Source organism: Dipodomys ordii, unplaced genomic scaffold (assembly GCF_000151885.1).
Source record: "Dipodomys ordii isolate 6190 unplaced genomic scaffold, Dord_2.0 Scaffold308, whole genome shotgun sequence".
NCBI lineage: Eukaryota > Metazoa > Chordata > Mammalia > Rodentia > Heteromyidae > Dipodomys > Dipodomys ordii.
The window spans coordinates 247,374-261,963 of NW_012267524.1; the positions used below are offsets into that span (position 1 = coordinate 247,374).

Here is a 14,590-nt window from a genome sequence, read left to right on the forward strand (position 1 = left end):
CAGCCCCTGCACAGTCCTAACCCTAACATGTTTTGTTTTTTTTTATCCTGGATTCCACATTCCCTGTGACAAATGCAGGGCAAGAGGCTGGCACTGCCTTAAAAATGAGCACATTGAGTGCAAAGACACATGACTGCAGCCCTCTGTGGTTCTTCTCAATCTGTCCAAGGGGTCTCAGAATGTCAGTTAACTGAAAAGAATCATCTCCTGCTAATCATAGGAAGTCCAGCTGCGGCTGAAGCTTTAGCTTACTTTCAATGATGTTTTACAATTAGGATGTTTTTAAAAGTTATAAAGGTGTTAAGTCTAGCTTCGTGGTATAGTGATGGTGACTGTAATTCTTGCATTAAGGAAAAATTGTCATTTGAGTTCAAGATTTTTAATGTGTATCTGTTTTAAAACAAGCAGCCAAGAGGCAATGAGTGACACTTGGCCTCAAGATTTCAAGGGATCTTTTCAAAACGCAAATGAAAACTAAAGTATAAAACACCTGATTACTGTCACTTTGTAGCTTTTGGTTCCTTAACCCCCTGCTGATGCTAACTGCCCTGGAATGTTAACACCTGGTTAATGTATCTTTTTGTCACTTTGTAGTCTTTTGCCTTTATAAACCCGGCCTGCTTTCAACTCGGGGCTCTCTGTTCCTGCCTGTTCAGTGAGCCCCATGCATGCTTGGTGAATAAATCCCCTTGCTCTTTGCATGAGAGAACGACTCTTGGAGTCTTCCTTGTGTGCGGCGAGGTTCTCGACCCTTACAACATGTGGCTCATGCCACATATCTTCTCTAAATTTGACTGATAAAAGTCTCCCAAGTAAATTATAAATTTGACAGTCCTGTTTGTATTTGCCTAGTCCAGGGGTCCTTCTTTAGTCCACACGTTCCAGTAAGTCCATAATTTCTTTTCATACTGAACTAACATCAGATACCATCAGCTTTTGTTCTGCCTCTGACAGAACAAGTTTGAACCTTCTTCAAGATGACTGAGGTTTCTGGGTTTGAACCTAGATCTTCTGTCTTCCTGGTGCCTTTTATTCCTGGAGCAACCAGAACTTCTCCAACTGTGACTCATATTTCACCATTCCTAGGGACATCCTATCCTGTTCATCCACATCTGACACACTCGAGTTGATCAAACTAAACTCCTAAAATGTGGTACCCAGCACTGAACTTAATATTCCAGATGTGGTTGGAGATTGGAGAACAGCTGTCCCCACGAACCACACCTTAGCTCTTCCTTTATTTCAAAACCATGGTTTAATCTTCCACAGACTTTTCTTCTTCAGGCAAAAAAAAAAAAAAAGGCAGAAAAAAACCCAATTTCCATTGTCATTTCCTAAAGATTTATTTTCATTATTTGACTAAGGTCTATGGCTATTTCCTAATTCTCTTTTTCTAATGGATTTCTAAATTTCATAAAGGGAACACATCATGATTAAATAACATTTTGTAAAAGCTGATTTAAAATGGTGAGCCCTAATTTAAATACTAATCTCTCTTGTTTTTCCTTCATCAGCTATAACCTTAGTCAAAGGGCCTATAACCTTAGTCAAAGGACTGGGGGAATACTTTTTTTTTTTTGTCGGTTGTGGGATTTGAACTCTGGGCCTGGGTGCTGTCCCTGTTCTCTGCAGCTCCAGGTGAGCGCTCTATCACTTGAGCCACAGCACCACTTCTGGTTTTCTAGTTATTTATTAGAGAAAAGAGTCTCACGGACTTTCCTGCCTGGGCTGGCTTTGAACCTAGATCCTTAGATCTCAGCCTCCTGAGTAGCTAAAATTATAGGCATGAGCCACCAGCGCCTGGCTGGGGGAACATATTTAATATGTGTCATGTTTGTTGCATGCTAATATGGTTGTGTGCTATTTAGTATTTATTTGGGCTTTGAACTCAGAGACTCATGGTTGCTAGGCAAACGCTCTATGGTTTGAGCTACACCTCTAGCCCCAGCAATGGGGTTTATTAGTTAGTTTTAGAAAAAGTTTGTGCCATGTGTGTTTCTCAAGGTGAATAAATGAAGTTGAACCCTGAGATTAATAATGTAAAGTTTTATTAGTTTTTTGTTTATGTATTTTTTGTTTGGCTTTGTGCTAGTACTGGAGCCTGAACTTGGGACCTTGCTAGGATTACAGGTATGAGCCACCAGTGCCCAGCTGAAAGATAATTTTTGAAAGTTTTATCCTGATTATATAGATTGTTTTTCACTTGATGTTTTATATCTAGTAGACATAAAAGTTAACTAGTTTTTGTTTAAAAGAGCTTTGATATGTTTAGTTAAGTTAGATTGTACAGACAATTTTCAGTTTTATAGGTCTAAAATAGAATAGAAAGGTTTAAAATGATCTTTTGTTAACACCACAGTAAAGATAAGGCCATAGTGAAAGTTTAACAGTTTGTTATTGAGGGCTGAGGATTTAGCACAGTGATAGAATAAAAATTCTGGGTTTGATTCTCTAGATCTTCAAAAAAGAAATGAAAGTTTATACTTTAATTATTTTAAATAAAAATCATAACTTTTATTGTTTGTGGGTAGTAAAATTGACATAGGATTAACTTCTGGCTTAAGGTTATGGAAGGTGAGCAGTGTTGCTACAAATCTATTTACCTATATATAGGTATCTGAACATTCTATATCAAGTACTCTTTACAATAAAGCAAGTAAGTTATTAATGAATATACTCTTCTATTTTCTACCAAGTGTATATATTTGTCTGATGAAGGGGAGAAAAGTGGAGGAGAGAGGGAGGGAAGGAAGAAGAGGGAGAGGCATAACATTATTAGAATTTACAGTTCAGGCATGGCAACATGTTATTTATTTTCTTTCAGTCCTGAGAAGTTAGATGTTGAAACAGTTATGAGTATTGATCATCTGAAGCAGAAAATTCCTCCAGCATTGTTTTATAAGGAAACCTACTTAGGTCCAAATGAAGGTAATTTAATGTTTTAAAAAATTTTATCGGGTGGGGGAGGGGAGAGGAGGGCGAAGGGGGGGAAGATGGGAAGGGATGGGAGGGGAAACAAAGGAGGAGGCAACAATGCTTGATAAGAAATGTACTCATTATCTTGCCCATGTAATTGTAACCCCTCTGTACGGTATTTTCACAATAAAAAAATTATCAGAAGAACTTGATTTGGTTATTTACCATGTTATTTTTTTCTCACAGGTTTGAAGAATGGGATGTATTGTAGCCTTTATGAAGTTGTAGAAAAGCCAAGAATTGGAAATAACTTGGAAAGTTTACTGCAAAAACTGGAGAAAGAAAAACTTGTGAGTGATAGCTGTTTGAATATTCTTTTCTCTTTCTCAAAATTATCTGTGATCATATTGAAACTGGGTTTTTAGACCTCAGGCCCAAAGTCCAGAAGTCCCAGATTTGGTCTGGCCATTTGCCTCCACATGCCAAAGAAAAATGGCAAAGGACAGAGATAGGAGGTTTATTATATTGCAGCCCTGGGAAGATGACACTTCCATACACCTTTAGTCTCTTCAGAGGTAGAGAGACATTGGTTTCACTTTAAATAGGGTGATGGGAAAAAGGTATTCACGTAGGTAAAAAGTCCCAAGTCACAGGTATTGATTGCCTTGTTGACCATTATTAGCTCAGTCTTCATCCCTAGAGGAATTCCAGAAAAGTTACTGCTTTATCGCTGGAACAAGATGGGCTCCTGAGGATTTTAACTGTGTCCATTAATATTATGAAAAGAAGACACTACTTGTTTGAGGGGCAGTTTCCGTTCCACACAGATGATTATCAGAATCTGCTTTTCTACTGCAAAGAGGTGATTACAGAGGAACTGCACCAGATGAAAGGGCATAGATTCAGAGTTGAACTTTTACTTCATTGACAGGACCCACCTACTCTTTAAGGGGATCTGAAAAGGCAGAAGTTTGTGGGACCTTAGAAAAACAGAGGAGAGAACAAACTGGAGAGAGAAACCTTTAGATAAAAGGAAAACGAATATAAAAAAGGAGCAATTATAAGCTACTGACCAGCTCAGAATCATCACCTGTTTTTCTATACATCTGGAGAGAAGAGTTCTTCATAAGGAAAAGCAAGTTACTCAAAGGAAAAAGAAAAGGTGGTAGTTATGAACAGGCATACTATAACAGGAGCATGAGTGATCAATAAATATTAGATGTGGGAGTTGTACAAATTTAACTCAACAACAAAAAAGAGACATCTTAGGGTGCTGAAGATTTTTATGGGGGGGAATATCACATGTGGAGAATTGTTCTTCCTACAGTGAGTGTATATGACTCCTGGAGAATAATTTACTAGAACCAACATGTATAGACACATACACAGGTACACACATATACATATACGCCACAGAAACTCTTTACTCATGTACAGGTAGCATGCACAAGAGCATTTCAAGTATCATCCATCTACCTATGGTGAGAAATAATGTGAAACTTCAGCAGAACAAAGCCAATAAAGAAATGGTGATGTGCTCATTCAATGGAATACTATGTACAGCCTCTTCAGGGAAACAATTCACTAGAGCTACAAATCACAATGTGCTAGATTCATACGTGTACATCATACATGCTTGCATATCATCATACATGTGAATAATACATGTACATCATAATGCACATGAGTCACTAGAGCTACAAATCATAATGGAAAACTTTCCAAAAAAAATAAAACAACCCATAATGTGAGGGCAAAAATAAAGCATGAAAGAATACAGGGAACTCTTATTTCCAGAATGCTTGAAAATATTCAGGAGGAAAAAATTTCATTTATTATTAAGGAGAAATTTAAACTTGTGCTATACATGTACACTCTAAAATTCTAGTTTGAACATTCTAGATAGCACTTCAGTATTTTTTTAGAAACTATTGCCCATTAATACCACCCCCAAACTGGTACAATTGGGATTTAGGTGAAATTCGGTAGGAATGAGCACCCAGGTTTAACATAGTCCTTCCAATAGAAACACAGTATGAGCCCTATTGGTGATTGACATTTTGTAGCAGCCATATTTTTTTAAAAAAGAGGGAACAAGTGAAATTAAATTTAATAATGTACTCCATATGTAAATAAATATATTCAAAATATTCAGCCTGTACTTGATAATATTGAGATATTTTAAATAGTTTATTTAAAATAAAGTCATGGGCTGGGAAAGTAGCTTAGTGGTAGAGTGCTTGCCTGGCATGCATGAAATCCTGGGTTTGATTCCTCAGCATCACATAAACAGAAAAAAACAGAAGTGGTGCTGGGGTTCAATGGTAGAGTGCTAGCCTTGAGCAAAAGAAGCTCAGGGACAGTGCCCAGGCCCTGAGTTCAAGCCCCAGGACTGGCAAAATAATAATAATAACAACAATAATAACAATAATAATAAATAGTAATGGTAATAAAAATAGTCATTTTGGCGAATAGCATATATAATAGTAACAACACATAAGATATAAGCAGAAGAGACTAAGAGTAACCCCATTCCAAGAGAACAGTAAAATGAATAGAATGAAACTAGATTTGAATGCCAGTGATGTCAAGCCTTAGTGGCTCATGTCCATAATTCTAGCTACTCAGAAGGCTGAGATCTGAGGATCCTAGTTGAAAGCCAGCCCAGGCAGGAAAGTCCATGAGACTCTTATCTTTAACCATCAAAAAGTTGTGGCTCAAGTGGTAGAGCACCAGCCTTGAGGGAAAAGGTAAGGTACAATGCCTAGTCCACAAGCTCAAGCCTCAATGCCATTTCTCTCTCTCTCTCTTTCTCTCTTTCTCTCTCTCTCTCTCTCTCTCTCTCTCTCACACACACACACACACACACATAAACAGATGGAAAATTTTACTTTATACCAAGTGCTTTTATGTGGCAGAGGTGGGGCAGCATAGTGAGCAGCATCAGTACTAGGGTTTAATCTCTGAACCTCACATTTAGTTAACTTGCTTGTTTGCCTGGTGCTTTACCAGTTGAGCCATGCCTATAGATAAGAATTTTGCTGGTTAAGTGGAGTTGGAGTCTAACAAACTTTTCTGCACAGGCTGGCTTTGGATTGTGATCCTTCATACCTCAGCCTCATGAGTAGCTAGCATTGTAGGCATCAGTCACCAGCACCCAGTTTATCTTAAGTCTAACATCTAACGTGCATTTTTTCAATTACATCCCACCTCCACTTGGATGCTCAATTGTCATTAGAAATATTTAATCTATATTTAGATTTTTATAAAATTTATTGTTGTAAACATAGATTCACATCACAAACGAGTTGAAGAAGACACTGTCAAAGAAGTGTGTGTGTGTGTGTGTGTGTGTGTGTGTGTGTGTGTGTGTGTGTGTGTGTGTATGCATGCTAGTATTGGAGCTTGAACTCAGGGCCTGGGCTTTTTCCACTCTAAAGTTGGTGCTTTACCACTTGAAGGATACCTCCATTTCCAGCTTTTTGGTGGTTAATCAAAGAGAAAAGTTTTATGGACATCTCTGCTGGCTTCAAACCATGATCCATAGCACTCAGACTCCTGAATAGCTAGGATTATAGGCATCAGCCACTGGTGCCCAGCTAACCATTAAGATCTACACAGCCTATGGCCCCAAAAGCCTTCTGTTGGTATGGAGCTCTGTTCTAATGACTGACACCCACCTCTGGATACAACACAGACAGGAATCTGGAGGGTACCACTCATCCCCAGGGACACAGGCTGTCCTTCCCTACCCAGAGACTTCTCTGTCTGGGTCTCATACTCAATCTTCACAGCCTGAGGGAAGGACAACCAACCATCTCAATCTATACCTTCCCTTGGAGAACAAGGAAAGAAATATGACTCTGTAATTGGAAAGGACCTTGGGCAGGAAGAAGTACCTCTGATCCTCACTTCACATCTGCCTGAGATCTACCAAAGTTTTGTGGATAAGGGAAAAGAGCCCAGAAGTGGGCTTCATAAGAGACAGGGGTTTTATTGTGATTCATGTACACGCTATCTCTGTGACCTCAGGCAGATCATGAGGGCTTTCTTTATAGCTCAGTTTCTGTATTTGGAGGATGAATGAGATAGTCGCTTTCTATCCTTTTATTTCAAACCTCCATGATTCCATGGCTTACAGAAAAGTCATAAGCTGTGTTCTATTCTTGCATCTTTTTGCAAACTGGAGCACTTTTTTTTTTGCTTTGTTTTGCAGCACAAGGCTTCTCACTTGCTTTCCTTGCTTACACTTCAACCACACCTCTAGCTCAGCATTTTACTGATTATTTTGGTGATGGAGTCCCTCAGACTTTAATGCCCATGTTAGCTTCAAATCTTGATCCTCTGGATATTAGCCTCTTAAGTAGCTAGGATTACATGTGTTAGCCACTGGCACCTGGAATGGGCAGGTTTTTATAACATTTAGTACCTCAGTTTCCCTATGTGTAAAAACTGAGTTAATTATACTTGCTTCACAGTAATTTGAGACCCTAATTGATGAAAGGGATGACATAAACATTAGCTATTATCCAAGTCATAAAGGCAATTTTAGTCATTTAACCTTCATCATCTTGTCTGATATTGGAAATACATCCCTAGTGCTTTTTACTGTAGCAGATATTTTTTGTTTGTTTCCTGTATATTGCCCCAAGTCCAGCCTGGTCATTTTGAATTGGTGAGCATCCCTTCCCTTATTCTACTCACAGTGATGGTGAGCTGCAGAGAATCGTGGAACAGTAGTTGCTTGGGCACATAGCATTGCAGAGACCTGACGTCTGGCTCTAACTCTGCTTCCTGACTCAGTCAGATCAGCTGTTTTGTGTCTTGGTCTCCACAGTGAGATCACATCAGTACAATCATATCTCCCAGCACCAGACCACAACTTGAGAAAAGTACCTCAATACTTGAAGCAATGGAGAAGAATGAGACACAAAACAAAATGTAGAGATGACCTGTCCTGAAAACCCAGAAGGGTGCAATTTACAATAGCAAAAATGGTGGTGCTGACAGCAGCATGAAAACTTGGATTCCTGGAGAGTGAGAGAGAAAGAGAAAGAGAGAGACAGAGACAGAGAGAGGAAGGCTTATTCAAGATCTTGTATGCTGTCCCTGAATGTACATGCTCAAGGCTAGTGCTCTACCAATTCAGCCATGACCACTCCATTTCCAGCTTTTAGCTGGTTATTTGGAGATAAGAGTCTTGTGGACTTTCCTGCTTGCTTCAAACCATGATCCTCAGATCTCAGTCTCCTGAATAGCCAGGATTACAAGCATGAGCCCCTGGAATCTGCCTGAAGTGTATTCAGTGTGCTGCAGTGATAATTAGATTTCTGTATATCAGATCTTACTACGAGAGAATGTATTGGCCTTACAGTAGAAGTAGAAAGAAAGGAGAGAGAATGGCAGACTTGGGGTTTCTACATATCTTCTTGAGTTTGGCTTCCAGTGTACTTGTCTTTAACGCAAGTAAATTCTACTTGAAATGGAAAACAACCATGTTTATCTTTGGACATCCATGGTGGAGTAGCTGGGGTTGCTTGGCTCTCCCAGGGCAGTCTCCCCTAATCCGAGCAGTTGATTTGTACTTTCAGCCACTCACTGGCTCTTGTGCCATGCCCCCAACACTAGCTTAGGGGTTTTCTATGGGATTTTCTTATGGGATTCTCTAGATTGGTTGTTGTTTGGTCGTATGTGTGTGTATGTGTGTGTTTACATGTGCATGTACACACATGCGTACTCGTAGTGGGGTTGAACTCAGGGCCCCAAACTCTTGCTTAAGTTTTTTGTTCAAGGCCAGCACACTACCAGTTGAGCCATACCTCCATTTCCTATCGACTTATTCATACCAGTGAGGCAGAAAGAACTCTTTTTCCAGCCAACACTTTAGATGTGGATTGGAGTTTTGATATGTGGTTTTCTTCCCTGGACATCTGATGAGGCAATTTTGTCTATACTGCCAGGCCAGCCCCATACATCATGCACCCCAAGTTTCCCTGCAGGGATACAGGGAGCTTCAAGTCACCTAGGAGTGCACAGCTTAGTGCAGGGTGAGCAGAAAGTCCATGATGTAAGAGGGGAGTGTTCAGAGGCATCACTTCCTGCCATTGCCTCCTCCCCTCTCTTCCTGCTTCCTGCCAGGTAACACTAGAGGAAGGCCATCTTCTCACTAATCCTAGCATCCAATCCTACCTGGCACAGGACAACGTCAACCCTTTCATTCACTCTTCAAGTTCTACCCAGAGCCCAAGTGTGATTTGTTTGATGTTTACTTCTTGCTTAACTTCCTCTTTTAGAAAACCAAGACACTAAAGAGGTCTCATGTTCTTGAGGAGAAAGATTTTCTTTGATTCCTATGAAAGGAATCCATCTCTTAAACCTCGGTGTCTCCAAGTGAAATCACAGAGTTTTACAGCACTGACGTAACTCTATCATTGGATTGCTCCACCTCAAGAGAAAAAGCCTGAGGAGACAGTGAGTTTTTAAGCTGTTGGAATCCTAAAAACCCTTTCCATTCATTCAACTAACTGAGTTGAACTACTGAATACCAGTAGGAGGAAGATGGAAAATTGTATGGTTAGAATTTTGTTGCTGCTGCTGTCACAGTGACTCTTTAACTTAAAAAGATTTGTCAACAAGTACCTCCCCTCCTCTAGAACTAAATCCCCTGCAAGGCATCCAAGGGCTGGTCAAAGGGTGGAAATATTTGTCTCCTCCTTCCTCTATCATCTTGGCCTTGGCCTCAGGTCTGGCTTACCTGTCCCTTGCTCTTTCACCTGTTGCGGGACATCTAGAAGCTTCTTACAGCCAGAGTGCCATAGGGAACAGTAAACAGACTTTCTATCTTTGTGTGAAAAATCCCAGGGAAGAGCTTGGCTTGGGCCAGTTGGGTCTCAGGCTCACCACTGGCTGGACCCTTTGATCATATGTATGACACATGGGGGCCATAGGTGAGGAGGAGCTGTTGAAGGCTGGCAAGAGTGGAGGGCAGAGGCTGTCACCCAAAGGAGAGAAACCTCATATAATAGTGCATCAACCCCATATAATAGTCACACCAAGAAACAAGTATGGAACTCAAATCTCACTGTGCTGTGAAGCAGAGATCAGAGGGCTCAGAGGAAGAGTTTCTAATAGTTATCCAGCTCCAAGGGTACAGCTGAGAGGCAGGAAGGTCTAAGGTCCTCTGAGGACACAAATCACGGATTACTTTAAGAACTGCTTGCAGGGTTCCTTATAGTTTGATGGAAGGTAGAAAGCTGCTCTGGGCACTGTTTACCACAGCCGAGATTTGGAATCAACTCAGATGCCCCTCAGTGGACAAATGGATCAAGAAAATGTGGCATAGATATAAAATGGTATTCTATTCTATCAGAAACAATGATATTTGTCCCATTCATAAAGAAATGGAAAGACTTAGAACAAATGATATACAGCAAAATAAGCCAGACCCACAGAAACATAGGCTGCAAAGGTTCCCTCATTTGTTATAACTAGAATATGCCCATAAATCTACAAGTAAACACACTGGGTGGTAAAAAAAAATTACACTTGGACATAATCAATTATATAAGGCTCTAGACATTCACACAGTGAGACCAAAGGTGGATATTCTTAGGAGAAGATCACAAAGGCTCAATAGCTATGTGCAAATGATCATGTAAAATAATTTTTATCAAAATGAACTGCAAGAAATAGAAACAAGAGGATTTTTGTTCTTTTTGGTTTTTTCTCTTTTGGTGCTGTTTTTTGAGGAATCAAACCCAGGGGCTTTATGCATGCAAGGCAAGCACTCTACCACTGAGCCACCTTCCCAGCCCTGTACAATTCATCTTGATCAATGTCACCCTTTCCATCTTTCTCCCTCATCTTAAAAAAAAATAAATTGCACTTCTGTAACTAGATCAACTTTTTTGGGACATTTGCACGTGTGCAGTCCCAGAGTAACCACTGTCGGTCATGGGGCTTGAACTCTGGGCTTGGGTGCTATCCCTCAGCTCTTCAGATCAAGGCTAGCACTCTACCACTTGAGCCACAGCCCTCATTCCAGTTTTCTGGTGGACAATTAGAGATAAGACTCTTACAGACTTTCCTGCCTCAGCTGGCTTCAAACTGCAATCCTCAGATCTCAGCCTCCTGCGTAGCTAAGATTATAGGCATGAACCACTGGTGCCTGACTCATAAGGTGTTTCTTAATATGTATGTGTGTGTGTATTTGTGTGTATGTATTAGTGTGTATGTATGCATGCTGGTACTGGGGCTTGAACTCAGGGCTTGAGGCCCTATTTAGCTGTTTTGCTCAAGGCTGGTGCTCTACCAATTGAGCCACAGTTCCACTTCCAGCTTTTTTGTGGTTCATTGGAAATAAGAGTATCACCGACTTGTCCTTCCCAGACAGGCTTCAACTTTTTTTTTTTTGGGGGGGGGGGGTCAGGTCTGGTCGTGGGGCCTGAACTCTGGGCCTGGGCACTGTCCCTCAGCTCAAGGCTAGCGCGCTACCACTTGAGCCACAGCGCCACTTCTGGCTTTCTTTTTGCTTATGTGGTGCTGAGGAATCGAACCCAGGGCCTCATGCATGCAAGGCAAGCACTTTACCACTGGGCCACCTTCCCAGCCCCCCAGGCTGGCTTCAAACTGAGATATAAAATGCTTAGATATCAGCCTCCTGAGTAGCTAAGATTATAGTCATTAGCACACAACTTTTTTAGTTTTTTTTTTGTTGTTGTTGTTGGTCGTGGGCCTGAACTCTGGCCCTAGGCGCTGTCCCTGAGCTCTGCAGCTCAAGGTTAGCGCTCTACCAGTTGAGCCCCAGTGCCACTTCCCAGCTTTTTCTGCATATGTGGTGCTGAGGAATTGAACCCTGGGCCTTATACATGTAAGGCAAGCAACTCTACCACTGAGCCACCTTCCCAGCCCCTTGATTTTCTTTTTAAAGGTTTTAAATCTCTTATAATTTGTCTTATTTTTTCTGCATAGTACTTAAAACTGTCACCATCTGATAACTCTACTTGTTTATTGTATGCCTTTGTCATTAATTTATAAACTATTTGAAATCAAGTAATTTGTTATCCTTACAAATCTGTTAGCTAAAATTATGGGTAAATAGTGGGAACTTATAGAGTATATCCCCTTATAAAAAAAAATGAGGGAAGGTGGCTCAGCGGTAGAGTGCTTGCCTCGCATGCATGAGGCCCTGGGTTCATTCCTCAGCAACACATACACAGAAAAGACCAGAAGTGGCACTGTGGCTTAAGTGGTAGAGCATTAGCCTTGAGCTGAAGAGCTCAGGGACAGCGCCCAGGCCTAGAGTTCAAGCCCCACGACAAACAACAACAACAAAAATATGAAAACACTGCTGTCTTTTGAATAGTCATTAGGTTTGAGAATCAGTGTCCTCGCTTGTGTTCTCTCCAGCCTTGAATCCTCTTCCTCACTCTTATTGACATTACTCTGGCCTGGATTACAGTAGGTAATTGAGGCCTCTGAATATTTTATCTTTACATCTTAACAGAGCACAGGATTTTTTTTTCTTTTGGTCTGGTCATGAGGCCTGATTTCGGCCTGGGTGCTGTCCCTTAGCTCTTCAGCTCCAGGCTAGCGCTCTACCCCTTGAGCCATAGCACCACTTCCGGCTTTTTTCTTTTTGCTTATGTGGTGCTGAGGAATCGAACCCAGGGCCTCATGCATGCAAGGCAAGCGCTTTACCACTGAGCCACCTTCCCAGCCCACACAGGATTTTTTTATTTGTCTTCTACCACTTTGTCTTAGCACTAAACCTGTGGTTTAGTGTCCGCTCTTCTTCAAATGCCCATGAGAATGAGGCATGGTTTCACTTGAATATTCAAAACAGTATTATTTATCTTTTATATCATTTATTTTGTTTGTATATTTATATTTGTCGTATAGACAAAATATCCTCTCAATTAGATGTATAGGTTAAACACAGCTTTTTTTTTGGGGGGGGGTCCGGTTATGGGGCCTGAACTCTGGGCCTGGGCACTGTCCCTCAGCTCTTTAGCTCAAGGCTAGCGCTCTACCACTTGAGCCACAGTGTCACTTCTAGCTTTTTTCTTTTTGCTTATGTGGTGCTGAGGAATCGAACCCAAGGCCTCATGCATACAAGGCAAGCGCTCTACACTGAGCCACCTTCCTAGCCCTTGCTTTTTCTTTTTTGTGGTACTGGAGTTTTGAACTCAATGGCTAGTACTTGATAGGCAGTGATTTACCTGCTGAGCCTTATCTCAGCATTTTAGTTTTTTTTGTTTTTTTGTTTTCCAGATACTTATTTTTCCTTTTAGATTTTTTTTCATCACAAAGTGCCTTGGGTTTTTGCCCAGACTAGCTTAGACCACAATCCTCTTATGTATGCTTCCTGAGTAGTCACAGGTTACTGTCACCCTGCTCAGCTTCTTTTGAGAAAGGATCTTGTCAATATTTTTACTAGACTGGCCTTGAAACAGTATCTGGAGGGGCTGGGAAGGTGGCTCAATGGTAGAGCACTTGCCTTGCATGCATGAGGCCCTGGGTTCGATTCCTCAGCACCACATAAGCAAAAAGAAAAAAAAAGCAGGAAGTGGCACTGTGGCTCAAGTGGTAGAGCGCTAGCCTTGAGCTGAAGAGCTGAGGGACAGTGCCCAGGCCCAGAGTTCAGGCCCCATCACCGGACCCAAAAAAAAAAAAAAGAAACAGTATCTGGAGTTACAGGTATAAGCCACTTCTCCCAAGATAGGCAAAGCTTTCAAAAGTTGTTTTTACTTAACACTATAAACTTTTAACTTGGTTGTCCATGCTTATTGGAAGCTCTGATTGACAGCTTTAGTTGTTTTGGTTAAAAACTTAAATAACCTGTGTTTGGACAGTCTTAGTGATATAAATATTCTTGTTAAAACGTTTGAAAACTATTCTACTTTGTTCTTAAGATGCTTTGAGGCTGGGTGCTGGTGGTTGAGACCTGTAATCCTAGTTAGTAAGGAAGCTGAGATCTGAGGGTCACTGTTCAAAGTCAGCCCAGGCAGGAAAGTCCACGATACTCTTTTTTTGTTGTTGTTGTTGATCGTGGGGCTTGAACTCGGCTTGGGCACTGTCCCTGGGCTCTTCAGCTCAAGGTGAACACTCTACCGCTTGAGCCACCACACCACTTCCGGTTGTCTAGTGGTTTATTGGAGATAAGAGTCTCATGGACTTTTCTGCCTGAGCTGGCTTTGAACCAAGATCCTCAGATCTCAGCCTCCTGAGTAGCTAGGATTACAGGCGTGAGCCACCAGCAACGGGCTCCACCATACTCTTATCTCTAGTTAACCACCAGAAAACTGAAGTGGTGCTATGGCTCAAAGTGGTAAAGTGCTTGCCTTGAGCTGAAGAGCTGAGGAACAATGTCCAGGCCCAGAGTTCAAACCCCACAATTGACCAAAAAAAAAAAAATGTTTGAATTCACGTATGTATAAATTATTGCTATTTCTTCATTAGAGTGAAAATTGTGTTTTTCAATTTTGAACACAATATTTATTATATAAATATGCCTAAATATATAAACATTTTATATTTACATAATTCTTGCTAAATATATCTATACATTTTAAGTATATTCCAATATTTATATGTATAAATATAGGTAAATTTGCTGATTTAGAGAGTTTTTAATGGACTAATTTTTTTTAAGAAAATACCTCCTTTATTTTTT

The 14,590-nt window shown here is 40.8% G+C and overlaps 1 protein-coding gene across 1 annotated transcript in view; it reads left to right on the plus strand.

The window, feature by feature from the left end:
* The first annotated feature begins 2,830 nt into the window (after window positions 1–2,830).
* The window catches only part of LOC106001531 (protein FAM208A-like), a 102,848-nt gene continuing 91,088 nt past the window's right edge, over window positions 2,831–14,590 (plus strand). Inside the window, exons 1-2 of the mRNA XM_013036622.1 lie at window positions 2,831–2,928; window positions 3,163–3,266. Of these exons, the coding sequence (XP_012892076.1) occupies window positions 2,853–2,928; window positions 3,163–3,266 (180 nt within the window). The 5' untranslated portion in view covers window positions 2,831–2,852. The remainder of the gene's footprint in view (window positions 2,929–3,162; window positions 3,267–14,590) is intronic.